The sequence below is a fragment of the Staurois parvus genome, unplaced genomic scaffold (genome assembly GCF_062004578.1).
Source record: "Staurois parvus isolate SC_StPar_1 unplaced genomic scaffold, SC_StPar_1.0 ptg000025l, whole genome shotgun sequence".
NCBI lineage: Eukaryota > Metazoa > Chordata > Amphibia > Anura > Ranidae > Staurois > Staurois parvus.
This window is the reverse complement of record NW_028317821.1, coordinates 18,411,888-18,426,115: the sequence shown is the minus strand read 5'-3', so window position 1 is coordinate 18,426,115 and position 14,228 is coordinate 18,411,888. Positions and strand designations below refer to the sequence as shown.

The 14,228-nt window shown below is 40.7% G+C and overlaps 1 protein-coding gene across 2 annotated transcripts in view; it reads left to right on the top strand.

Moving 5' to 3' along the window:
* Positions 1–14,228, top strand: part of MON2 (MON2 regulator of endosome-to-Golgi trafficking) — a 167,628-nt gene that overhangs the window by 52,572 nt on the left and 100,828 nt on the right. For both annotated transcript variants that reach the window (XM_089652121.1, XM_089652111.1), the window contains exons 10-14: positions 233–372; positions 972–1,125; positions 1,658–1,884; positions 3,606–3,687; positions 12,279–12,460. In XM_089652121.1, the coding sequence (XP_089508247.1) occupies positions 233–372; positions 972–1,125; positions 1,658–1,884; positions 3,606–3,687; positions 12,279–12,460 (785 nt within the window). The remainder of the gene's footprint in view (positions 1–232; positions 373–971; positions 1,126–1,657; positions 1,885–3,605; positions 3,688–12,278; positions 12,461–14,228) is intronic.

Genomic DNA, 14,228 nt, shown 5'->3' with positions numbered 1-14,228 from the left:
CCAGCAAGAAGAAACAGGAACAATGTTGGTGGAAATGTACAGCACACACTAATCTTGGTAGCATAATTGTTAATGTGGAACGTGCGTTCCATGCTAAAGAACATTATTTTTTATCAAGTGGATATAGGTAAAGTTCCGCTTTAATGCCCTTGTATGTTCCGAACAGTGTTTCTGAAGATACTAGTTTTATATCAATCCAGAAATAATAACAAGAATACTTTACCACACTCAGGTCGTTCTGCCAGTCCTATGACATGAAGCAACACTCCACTAAAGTTTTTCGGGATATTGTCAATGCTCTGGGATCCTTTATTCAGTCACTCTTCCTTATTCCGAGTACTGGAAATCCATCCAACACAGCAAACCCAAATGGTATTTGTTTCCTTCTTGTGTAATGTTTCTATACTTTTGTTTGTTTTGGTTAAAACTAAAGAACTGATCTAATGGAATATTTTTGAAAATTAAAATAGCTTTTCTGTTTTCTAATCAGTTAGCATCTTAGACTGAACATCATTTCATAGTCATATGTATCTCTTTTTCCAAGCAATGAGAAGGGGCAGATATGCAGTTCATTATCTGGCAGCCTAGAAGCAATTGTGTCTCTGTCTACCCCTCCTTTACATAATGCAGAGTGGCAGAAAATGTTATGACTCTTCTATTGAATTTTAGAAGCTGTTGTTTTCCCTGGTCCATACGTCATCAGCAGTGACAACTTTGGCAGGAGGAATGCCTTGTTTTAGGGCTAAATTTCTAGTCTCTGTGTTTAGATGGCAGATTGAGGCATGGGAACAACCCACATTTGTTCTAGTGTTCCTAAATTCCTTATGTTTACCTATTTAGATACAAGCAATGCAAAGTGCATTTTTACAGTTCATAGATATAGTATGTAGCTTAGTTTGATGATTAGAATTCATTTGGCTCAGTGGTATATTTTACTTATACTTGTCTTTTTGTGTTCTTCTTAATGATAGCTGGTTCCAGCTCCAGTGGTCCTGCTACTAATCAAAACACTTCAGGGATGGTAGCAGCTGCTGGCAATGCAAGTGTACTTCCTGCCTTTGAGTACAGAGGTACCTGGATCCCTATAATGACCATTTCCGTTCAAGGCAGCGCAAAGGCAACTTAGTAAGTTCACACAATTAACAGATGGCTTTAGCCAGTCAATATCTTTGAAATATATTTTTGATTGGAAAAGGGCAGTTCAGGGCATTTTAATAATATTTTTCCACATTTAGCTTTAATGAAAAATACAGTTTTTAGATGAAACCTGCCGATTTGATCAACACTTCAGGCGCAATCTTTTTCATGTCTCTGGATCCCCAATGACAAATCCTATTGGTTTTATATTCATCACCCTAACATTGCTATTGATCTTTGCTATAAATCCTAATTAGTCCTAGTTTAGTTCCCTGTTTTGAGCATGCAGCCACAGTTTAAATGACGGTAATGTCATAAGTGGAGGATAGCACTTTGCTTCCAACCAGTAAACTTTATTGCTTAATCTACAAAAAAACGTAATATGTTTTTCATTGTACTGAGTTTTCAGTGTGTTTACAGATATTTAAAATTAATGTTTGATGTACAGGTACTTTGAATTATAAATATGCATTACATTTTACATTAAAAAAACATAAACTAATCCTCTTATTCTTTTTAGTCTTGAAATGCTGGATAAGGTAGAGCCACCTACCATCCCAGAGGGATATGCCATGTCAGTGGCGTTTCACTGCCTGTTAGATCTTGTGCGGGGCATCACCACCATGATTGAAGGAGAAATCGGCCAGGCTGAAACAGATTCCCAGATTTCAGCGGAAGAGACTCCATCACAAACTAGTGATCAAAAAGACCTAAGAACTGTGTCTGACCCACAGGAGCAAGAACCAGGTTACTAAATAATGTTTTGTTTTTATAGGACTATTGCATTACTTGTGTATCCTTCAACTTTACTGATAGGCTAATTTACTTGTACCAAATTGTATTGTAACTGTAATGTCTACCTTCGTTTTGTAAAGCTCTGTGCAAACTGTTGGCACTATATAAATCATGTATAATAATAATAATAGAGAGTGGATATCATTATGGACCACTTTTCTGGGCCCAGTCAGAAGCCACAATGTAGACTGTAGAGCCTGCGTTACTGTTCGAGGTTCTCTCTGCAAAACTCAATGGCGAGAACTCCTTGATTGGTCAAGAGCCGGACACTTTGTTAGAAGTTTGTTTTTTGTCTATAGGTAGACTTCCCTGTTAGACCACATGATTTTTTTTGCCTCAGCCTCTAAAGGGAAGACTTCTTTGTTAGGCTACATGTTTTTTTGCCTCAAACATTTAAGGGGACACATCCCTATAAGACTGCATATTTTTTTTTATCACTTCAGTTTCTAGGGGAAGAGTCCCCTATAAGGCCGCAGGCATTCCAAACAGTGGGGAACTTGTAGACATCTATTTTACCCGTCTCCCGCCTGCCATATAGTAATATGACAGACGCAAGGTGGTTCTCTCGTTCATATGACGTCCTCCCATTCTAACCACGCATGCGCGGCTCCTGGAGCATGCAGCACGGCGATCGGCGGTGCAGCGGATCACCGATCCACGGAAAGAGCCGAAGATGTCGGCTCGGTCATGTGATCAGCGGTGTCCAATCACAGCTGATCACATGTAAACAGGGAAATGCTGGTTATCGGCATTTCTTTCCCCACGAGCTGTCACGCTGACAGCTCGTGAGGAGAGGAGAGCTGGTAATCGGCATTCCTCGGAGGGGACATGTACACAGATCATCAGAGCACTGATGATCAGTGTGCCCTGATGATCTGTGTAGCCCCAGCAGCGCCACCTGTCAGTGTCCATCAGTGCCAGCTCTCAGTGCTCATCCATGCCACCTGCCAGTGCCACATCAATGCCACATATCAGTGCCCATCTGAGTTGCCTTTCTGTGTCACCTATTAATGCCAGTCAGTGCTGCCTATCAGTTTCCGTCAGTGCCGCCTATCAGTGCCAGACAGTGTCGCCTAACAGTGCCGCCTATCAGTGCGGCCTATCAGTGCCATTTATGAGTGCTGCCTTTCAGTGCCCATCAGTGATGCCTGTCAATGCCCGTCAGTGCCACCTACCAGTGCCTCCTCATCAGTGTCCATCAGTGCAGCCTATCAGTGCCCATCACTGCAGCCTCATTAGCGCACATCAGTGAAGGAGAAAAATCACTTATTTACAAAATTATATAACAAAAACTAAGAAACTTTTTTTTCCCAAAATTTTTAGTGGTTTTTGGTTTGTTTAAGAAAAAATAAAAAACCCAGAGGTGATTAAATACCACCAAAATAAAGCTCTATCTTTCTCAAAAAAATGATAAAAATTTCATATGGGTACAGTGTTGCATGACTGCGCAATTGTCATTCAAAGTGCAACAGCGCTGAAAGCTGGAAATTGGCCTGGGCAGGTAGGGGGTATAAATGCCCTGTAGGCTAGTGGTTAAGCTTGTGTACTTAGAACAAAAAAAAGATAATGAGGTGACGTAGAAGATCTATAGTACTATAAATCTTTTTTTTTTTATAGTATTGGGTATTTTCAAATCTGTTAGTATAATCATCTTTATTATCATTCTTCTTTAGTTGGTAGAACTGTTTGGGAAGAAATGATCAATGCCTGCTGGTGTGGCCTTCTCGCTGCTCTCTCACTGCTTCTTGATGCAAGGTAAGTTGTAAAACTATGCCCCATCACAAGTTTTCTACTATCAGATTAAAAACATAAATGGCAAAGTAGTGACATGTAATTGCAGGGTGAAGGCTATTGTCTTGTATTGCAGATGAAATCTGATATAGACTTCACAGCATAAGATTAACAGTGCTGGACCTTGTGCTGTAAAATGATAGAAGACAGGCATGTTAGTAAATAAAAAAAAAAAAATAATCAACAACACTGGGACCCATAATGTTTTTACTGTATTAGTAAATGTGAGCTTATAGCAGAACTGAAGCTTTACAGTAAACTCAACTGTGAGTAGAAAACACATTTTTAAATAAAAATGCTAGGTATTTCAATAAAAAAAAACAAAAAAACAATGCACTGTGTCCTAATTTGTTGTAACACTCTCCTACTGCTATGTGGCCTATCTTCCATTATAGTTTTCTGCTAGTATTCAGTTCCCCCTGACTTGTATAAAAAATGTATTCTCCAGAAATATTTTAATGTATACAAGTTTGACATTAAATTTAGCCGTGTTTCCATTCTATTACTTTTTATTGTAATATTTTCCCATCTTAAACTATTCTTGATCCAAGGATATTTTCATTGTTTTTCCTGTGATTGGCGGAATTACAGGGAAAAAGAGGACTACCAGTTTGCTGCCCTTAGCTGGAAGGCTATAATCTCTGTAGGATAAAGAAGCCATGAACAATATACAATTAAAAAGGTATTAACTTGTCAGCTTTACCTTCCCTAAATTTGATTTTTTTTTTTTTGATTTTTTTTTTGTCTGCTTGGAGTCCTGCTTAAATGCAAAAAAAAATGTCAAAGCATGTCTATTGTGTTTAACCTATTGCAGGCATTAAGCATGCTGCGTATGCCTTTAAAAATTGAATTGAAGTACACAGGCGTACATAGCACACCCTCTCCCTCTCCCCGCCTGTTCTCAATCACTGCCTGTACTGGCAATCCCTGGCTGTCAAAATGACATCTGGGACATGCCTAGAGATACAGCAGCTAGAATTAGCTGGACTAAGTAATTAACTTTACCCACTGATAAGAGAAATGGATGTTCCCTCTATGTTTCCCATGATAAGCTCAAATATTTAGGTATAATTTTACAGTTTATTCTGTCTACATATATAGATAATAACTTGACACCAGTTGTTCAAATATTCAAAATTTGTAATGAAATAAAGATCTCCTCTTGACTTTTTTGGGCCAAATAAACCTCCTTAAAATGATCTTTTTGTTATGTACTCTCGAACACTTCAATTTACGTTATCAAACAGATTTTCCAATCCATTAATTCTCCAACCATTGCCTTCCTATGGGTAGCTTCTGCACTGTGAATTTCACTTGAAAACCTGCAACTACCAACTACCAAGGGTCCTAGGACTAGCACTGCCAGATTTAAGGATAGATTAGCATCCCAACTGATATATCCATAATTGTGATGCTTCCATGACAACAACGGCAGCTAATTTGTTACTTCTTACAAAGTCTTCATAAACTCTTTCAGTTGGATGAATATTCTCGCACAGAGAGGAGGAAGGTTTTTCAGTCACCCAAAAATATTTTTATATGCGTTCAATCTGATCTCAGGCACCCCATTGAAGTGATGAAAAGTGTAATCCCAGTACTTATTTATGGTTTAATTCTTACTTGGAGGATGTTTCTAACTTGACAGACAGGTTTAGATGGGTCAAATGTGGAATAAAATATGCATATTAGTTATACAGTATACTAAGAACACCTTTAAATCTTTTGAGGAATTGGGAAAGCAGAATGAGATTCCTGGTGTTATAGATATACACAAATTAAACATGCAGCTGCAGAACAATTTGGTCTACAGGAAGTCACTTTGACTACTAATAAGCTTGAATCTCTTTCAGATCCTTGGAACAGATTAAATGAATAGATATTGTGTTTCCTTAACTCACATCAGGGCCAACACTTTTCATCACAGATGAGACAGATGCCATACTGTTATACCTAAGCTTTATGAGGAGGCTGGGACAGAAGTTCTAACTACTTATTTGGATACTGTCATATCCTCCAAAGATAAAATGATACAAATAAGATATACTCTATGTTGCCAAAAGTATTGAGATGCCTGCCTTGACATGCACATATTGAGTTGGCCAACCCTTTGCAGCTATAACAGCTTGAACTCATCTGGGAAGGCTGTCCACAAGGTTTAGGAGTGTGTCTATGGAAATGTTTGATCATTCTTCCAGAAGTGCATTGGTGATGTCGGATGAGAAGGCCTGACTAGCAGTGTCGGCTGTAATTCACCCCAAAGTTTTTCTGTCAGGTTAAGGTCAGGACTGGCCAGGTGCAGGCCAGTCAAGTTCCTCCACCCCAAACTCGCTCATCCGTGTCTTTATGGACCTTGCTTTGTGCACTGGTGCGCATTCATGTTGGAACAGGAAGGGGCCATCCCCAAACTGTTCCCACAAAGTTGGGATCATGAAATTGTCCAAAATGTCTTGGTATGCTAACGCCTTAAGAGTTCCATTCACTGGAACTAAGGGGCCAACCCAACCCCTGAAAACTCCCATAACCCCCCAACCCTCCCCCCCCACCTAACTTTACACTTGTACAATGCAGTCAGGCAAGTACCGTTCTCCTGGCATCCACCAAACCCAGACATGTCCACCAGATTGCCAGACAGAGAAGCATGATTCGTCACTCCAGAGAACAAGTCTCCATGGCTCTAGAGTCCAGTGGCGGCGTGCTTTACAACACTTCATCTGACACTTTGCATTGCACTTGGTGATGTAAGGCTTGCATGCAGCTGCTTGACCTTGGAAACCCATTCAATGAAGCTCTCTACACACTGTTGTTGTGCTAATATGAAGGCCACATGAAGTTTGGAGGTCATTCACTATTGACTCTTGCTACCTGCTACTTCTGCGCACTGTGCGCTTCAGCATACGCTGACCCCGCTCTTTCATTTTGTGACTGAGTTGCTGTTGTTCCCAGTTGCTTCCACTTTGTTATAATATCACTAACAGTTGACTGTGGAATATTTAGTAGCCAGGAAATTTCATGGAGGGACTTATTGCACAGGTGGCAACGTATCACGTTACCACGCTTGAATTCACTGAGCTCCTGAGAGTGACCCAGTCTTTCACAATGTTGTAGAAGGCAGTTTGCATGCCTTGGCGCTTTATTTTATACATCTGTGACCATGAAGGTGATTGGAACACCTGAATCCAATGATTCGGAGGGGTGTCCCAATACTTTTGGCAATATAGTTTATCTCCCCTAAGCACAATATACTACTATCTGACTATATAAGATAAGGAAGAGGGATAATCTGATCTTTTGTAAATGCCAGATAACTGAAGCTACCTTCTCCCATATGGTTTAGTCTTATGGAAAGATTAAGCCCTTTGGTCAAAAGGTACGGATTTCATCACAGATAGCTTTAGGTTTCCAAATGTTTGCAACCCAGTATCTTGCTTATTGGACATTATTGAAGACAGTAGTTATGGACAGGTTCACAAGCAATCCATAGACCGCTTTAGAATTATGCATGAAAAATGATTGTGATGAAATGGATATACACAGATCCTATCAGCCTTAAAGACTTTAAAAAAAAAGTAGTTAACAATGTCATACCAGTATGTAGGCAGTCCCAGGTTATGAACAAGATAGGCTCTGTAGGTTTGTTCTTAAATTGAATTTGTATGTAAGTTGGAACAGGTAAATTATTTTTAAGTTTTGGATCACATAGGGAAAAGTTTACTGGCCATGCAGTGATGTGGGATTGCTGACAGGTCCACCAGACAATAGGTGGCAGCATACAGTGAGCAGCAAGATGGCTACCATGTGGTTTCCAGGACCAGTGTGACATCACTGCCTCGTTCTTAAGTACAAGTCATATGTTTGTAACTTGGGGGCTGCCTGTATATACTGACTTGTATAGCTGGAGAATGTCCCAGAAATGTTGAAAACATAAGGTTTTGATGGGTACAGTCAAAGGATACAATAAAAGTCTTGCATGAAGTAAGAGTTATTAATAATTAACATGGTTCAGGATTTTAGACTGTTTGTAAAGTATTTATTTAAGAAGAAGAAAAACAGTACAGTCAAAATAAGCTGGCGGAATAGAAACAGAAAGTTGAACACGCAGATATAACTTATGGTTATGTTTATTTCCATAGTGCTAACTTAATTTCTTTCTTTGTTGCTTATTATATTCAAGTTAAAACCTACTGACTTTCTTCGTTATCCATCTGAGGTACCATTTAGCCACTTTAGCTGTGGAAGGTTTTACCCCCTTTCTGACCAGAGCATTTTTTGCTATTAAGCACTGTGCTACTTTAACTGGCAATTATGTGGCCATGCAACACTGTATGCAAATGACTTTTTTTATCATTTTTTTTCTGCACAAATACAGCTTTCTTTTGATGGTGTTTGATCACCGCTGGGTTTTTTATTTTTTTATTATACAAACAAAAAAAGACTGAGCATTTTGAAAAAAAAACAAAAAACAATATTTTCTACTTTCTGTTATAAAACATATCCAATTAAAAAATCTAATTTCTTCATAAATTTAGACCAAAATGTATTCTGCTACACGTCTTTGGTAAAAAAAAACCCAAATCCCATTAAATGTATATTACCTGGTTTGTCTACAAACTATTGTATATATACTGGAAGCTGTGGCACTATACCATAATGGCAGTGATCAGCGACTTATAGTGTGACTTTGTTCGGGTGAAGAGACACTATCTGGAAGGGTTGTACACTGACATCAATTAATACAGTGATCAGTGATAATACTGTACACTGACACTGTACTAATGACACTGGCTGGGAAGGGGTTAACATCTAGGGCCAATCAAGGCGTTTACTGTGTGCCTAACAATGTGTAATGTGTGTAATATATGTCACTTTTACTTTACCGTCTGTCTGTTTTTCTCCCAACTTTGCAGGGAGAAGAAACAGGCAGATCGCTGTTTCCTGTACGCAGAGTTCTGTGTTTTTGGAAATGCAGAACTCCGTGTGAGTGAAATCCGCTGCTAGACTTGTTCTGTGTCCAATCACAGCACGGGTCAGCAGAAACCGAGAAGAAAGGTTGCTAAATACCAGTACGTCACCCAGCCTACAGCAGCTGCCTGCTCGCAGTGCATCTACTGTGAGCGGATGAAGTAGAAGAGAAATACCAGACGTCTGCGCGCCAAACTTAATCTTAATTAACAGATAAAAATCCAAAGGCAGTGCACTGTACAGTGGGTGAAAAGAGCACGATTGACGCGTTTCGTGTGTTAGTGCTTATTCCTAACAGTCTGTGGGTGGATGACAAGCGGTTAAAGAACAGTCAATGAGGGTTGAGTAGATATAGCTATGTCTGTTAAACTACACACTCACCAACTGGATTGTTTCCTCCATGCTATGTATAGTTAATATATTACTATGAGATGTTCATCTTTGTGTCATTATTCTGTACTAACTTATATGTATAGCAATAAAAACCTTTTATAAAACAAAAAGAGAGGGAGATATAGCAGCAGTAACTGCTGCTGTTCTCAGACATTTGCGTGTTTGTTGGAAGCCTGGTGATCCTAGGTGAACTTGTTAAGTATACCAATAGAGCCACTAACCAATAATATATATTTATCCCCATGGATATATGGCAAGTCAAGCAAAGTCACCCGTAGGCTGCTCATGTCATATCCTTCTGAAAGGATATGATTTGTTAATTGTGAGCACCACCTAAAAGGGATCTTCTGTTTGCTTCCATTACTATCAGATATATTCTTCATATATCCTTACTGCAGGTCACACCTTGCATAATAAGCCATTCATGCATCTCTTGGTCGGGCACTACTGGGAAGCATTGTGTGTGTGGGTGTTCTCTTCACCTTGGGTTGAACTTAGACAAACTGGCAGTACATTATAGAATTACTAGCTCTTAAGGAGAATGTGCTGGGTGGATAACACAAGCATTCAAAGAAAATATTTCAAAGGGCCATAGATAGTTGGTAATACCACATGTCCAGCTGCATTCAGAATTTTTAAAGGTTTGTGTTTACTGCCCTTTGCATTCCCTGTAGAGTTTAGTGAACCCTGTATATAGTTCCTGCTTTACTACATTCCAGCTTTGGTAAATAGAGCCCACTTCAAATGAAGCACAGGCACAATAGTTTCCCCATAGGGTTTATCAAACCCTGTGTATAGTTCCTGAATTGCTATATTTCAGCTGTGGTAAAGAGAGCCCACTTCAGGTTAAGCACAATTATAATACTTTCCCCCTACAGTTTATCAAACCCCATGTATAGTCCCTGCTTTAGTGGATTACAGCTGTGGTAAAGAGAGCCCTCTTTAAATGAGGCACAAGCACAGTACTTTCCCATAATGTTTACCAAACGTGTAATTCCAGCTGTACTACATTCCTTTATTATTTTGTTAAATTTGTACATTGGCCAGTAGAAGCTGGATAAATAGCCACTATCACAACTAATTCCATGCTTAAAGCTGAACTCCAGGAATTTAGCCACTTTGCAATATGTGCTGCTATACTTTGAGTTAAGTCCAATGAGGTGCATTATACCTTGTGAACTTATCTCTTTAATTTACCGCTGACAGTTTTATGGGGATCCAGAAGTGTAGCTATCACTATACTCCCAGTGCTCTGACAGGACAGGTGCTGCCTTTTCAAAACACAGCATGTCTGCTGCCCCTCCGCACAACTGTTCATTCACTGAAGCCTTTGTATTTTGTGAATGAGTTCACATAATCCAAAGTGCTCTGTGATTGGACAGGAGGAGGGAAGGGGTGGGCACAGTGGCTTCATGTGATGCTGCAGGAGCTGAGACCAGAAGGTCTAGCATCGGAGATCTGGAAGCATCGCAATAGCTGTACTCATGGTGCTCAGTAAAAAAAAAAAAAAAAGTTGTAAAATAAAGTGATCAGTGCACCTTGTTGGACTTTATCCCTAGTAATCCAGAACATTTTACAATGTGGCTGAATTCCTGGAGCTCAGAATTAACAACTTTTGAGAAAAGATATTACCCACACAGAGAGGTCCATTGTTTTCAGCAAATCAACTGACCTATTCACTTGCATTGTGAGCAAAAGCTTTTTTTTTTCTTTTTTTTCCTTTTTTTTAACAAGGATTGTTTAATACAACATAATTGGAATAAGCTTTAGGGCTGACTACCTTTTGATTCCATTTTTCATCTCTCCATTGTCTATTTAACAGACCTCCGTGTTTTCCTTTTTATTTTCTTTTTTTTTTAGCATTTTGTATAGTGTTTTTTATTGTAAATCCTACAACCCCAATTCAAAAAGTAGGGACGCTATGTAAAATCTACATAAAAACAGAATGCAATGATTTGCAAATATTACCCTATATTTTGTTCACACTTAAAAATAGAAAACATGAAATGTTTAAATTGAGAAAATGTACTATTTTAGAAAAAAAAGGCAATTTTGAAAATTGATGGCAGCAACACATCTCAAAAGAGTTGGGACAGGGCAGGAAAAAGCTGGCAAAGTAAGTGGTACTAACTAGGAAGAGCTTGAAAAAATATTTTGCAGCTAATTAGGGTAATTGGCAGCAGGTCAGTAACATGACTGGGTGTAAAAAGGCCACCACCTGAATCTCTGGTCAATTTCCCCCACCTGTCTACAATGACTTCTAACCTTTGACCTCCTGAAATTTTCATCATCACTTGCCTGGGAGTGTGAGTACAGAGGCCTTTCCTCACTTTGGGCCTAATTGCATCACCTCTGGGCAAATGCAACGTCTCTTCTTTAAAGTATAGCTAAATGCATTTTTTAAATGAGTGACTAGAACCCCTGTCAGGTTTTTATTGCTTTCTGTGTCCTCATTGTGAAGATTCACCTTCTCTATGTATCCTGGTGATTATCATCGAGAGTGAAAGAAAATCCCAAATTTTGGTTGTTACCAGTAGTCTCTCAAGTTAACAAGTAGGTAATCGCCCGCTTATTAACATAATAAGTTGGTCAGCTCCCGCTTTCCATCCAGATCTACAGCACCTCCCGCCCCCAACCGCTGTGAGGATGAGTGGGAGACACGGGAGACGATAGCTAGGCTGTGAAGTGCCTCTGCCCTGGTAGGACTGTACAGGGGAGGCTGCAAATGAAAGGGGGACAGGGAGGAGGTTTGGGGGGGAGGCTATGACTGCAAGGAACACTGTGATGTTCAATGGGACACTGTGATGTGAATTGGACTGCAATGTAAAGGGGCACTGTGACATGAAGGGGAACTAAAGACACTGGGGGACTGCTTTAAACTGTAAAGGGGTACTGTGGACTTTGATGTAAAGGGGAGGTTGTGATGTGAAGGGGGAGGGGGGGTGAGGACGCTGATATACAGGGGGGACTGTGATGTGTTATAGTGCAAGCATGAGATTCAAACCTCTGCCGGAAGAAAAATTTACCAAATAGACCAACGTAAATTTTAATTCAAGACCCCTGGTCTACAAGAGAAGCACAAAAACTTTTTTTTTAATTTGTGGTAATGTGGCTATGTTTAAGTTCTTCATGTCATGCTTTAAGTGCAGAAATAGACTCATTGCTTGCACTGACTGAACACAGAATCATCTCTTTTGCTACAGCACGGATGAGGCGGCTACAGAAAACATCTTGAAAGCTGAAATGACCATGGCAGCTCTTTGTGGAAAGTTGGGGCTTGTAACACCAAGGGACGCCTTCATTACTGCTATTTGCAAAGGTTCCTTACCACCACACTATGCCCTCACTGTGCTGAACAGTTCATCAGCTGCTCTAAGCAACAAAAGTAAGAAAACTATGATTTCTAAACTCCATATTCTTTTATGTTTACATTAGTTCTGCATACGTGTTTTACCTCATACATACTTAAAGTATCAATAAAGGCATTCTTTTTGTAGGGATTAGAACACCGGGCAGGTTTCATTACTGTTTATGTCCCCATTAGGCAGATTCATTCTCTTTAGGATTTCTCCTGATGATTGTTATCACTGGGAGTGAAAGTTAAAGAAAATCCCAAATTTTAGTTGTCACCATAACAGGGATAGAAGGGAAAACTAGTTTTGGTGACACCCAAGGATTCACTTTGTAGGGATTTTCTCCCACTTCCCTTTGTGGCTATGTGACAGGGAGTGAGGAGAAATTTCCCCAGTTGGACACAGGTGGTAAAAAAAAATCTTTACTAGAGTTATAACCCTCAAAATGAAAAATGATTTGTCTTTAGTTCCACTTTAAACTATGGTGTATCCCAGACCAGTGGCTTTTAAAGGATAAGTTCACCTTTGTGAACATGTTACACTCATATTTAGGGTATAACATGTAACCTGTTCAGCATCTGCCTGCTCTTCCCCTGACCCCACCTCTCTGTGACAGCAGGCAGGGGATCTTCTCCCCGCACCCGCTGTCACAATTCAAAAAAAGAGCATGGCCATGCAGAGCTCTACCCGCACGGCCATGTCATTCATTCAGAGTTATGTGATCTACAAGTACCATCAGCCTTTGCAGCTGATGGCTTGTATCCTGTCAGGGCACTGATGAGCACTCTGGGTAGTTCATTGATCTTCCTGTCATTCAGTAACTGCCTGCCCGTATCAGAGGTATGGGCAGACAGCTACACGGACAGTATGCAGGAGCCTGAAATTGCACCCGTGATCTGTTGACTGTGGGTGCAATACCTTACAGGCTCCTAAAAAAAAAAAAAAACTGCACAGGAAGGAGCGACGGAAGGGTGGGTGCAAAGGAGGGAGGGGTGGAAGGATCAGAGGGAAGAGAGAAAGGGGTGGATGGAAGGAGTGAATGAAGGGAGGGGTGGAAAGAAGAGAAGGGTGGAAGAAAGGGAGGGGTGGGTAGAAGGAAGGAAGGAAGTAAGAAAGGGAGGGTGGAAGGAAGGAAGGGAGGGGTGGGTGGAAGGAAGGAAGGGAGAAAGAAAGGGAGGGTGGAAGGAAGGAAGGGAGGGGTGGGTGGAAGGGAGAAAGGAAGAGGTGGAAGGGAGGGGTGGGTGGAAGGGAGGGAGGTTGGACTCGCATGCTCAGTTAAAAGCATCACAGCTGTCTGCTACTCTGTGTTCAATTTCCCGCTCACACTCAAGTCCGTGCAGCTTCAGAGGCACAGGGGAGACAGAGCAGATCCAGCCTTTCTCCCCTCTTCTCCTATTAGTGTGGAGGATAGGGGGAGGAAAAGAAACGGAACATTGGGGGATGATCTGTGCAGCGAAGGGGGCGGTGACAAGCAGTCATCTGCTATATGGCTTTTAATGAAGCAGCTGGAACTTGATTCTCCCCCTCTCCCTCCCGCGACTTTCAGCTGCTTCATTGAAAGCCATGCAAGAGCTTGAAAGCTGCTTGTCACCGCCCCCACCGCCACTCCTTCCACACACCCCTAGTCCCGGTGTTGCTTGCCCCCACCTTATTTCCAATCGCCCAATGTGAGCGGGCCAGTGGAAAGTTCGAGGGCTGGGATAGAAAAATTGTAAAGATTTAATTTACAGTCTGTGTCCCCACTGCAGAGATTTCCCCTTGCTTCTGGCCAGGACATAATACAATGGCAGTCTCTGCAGT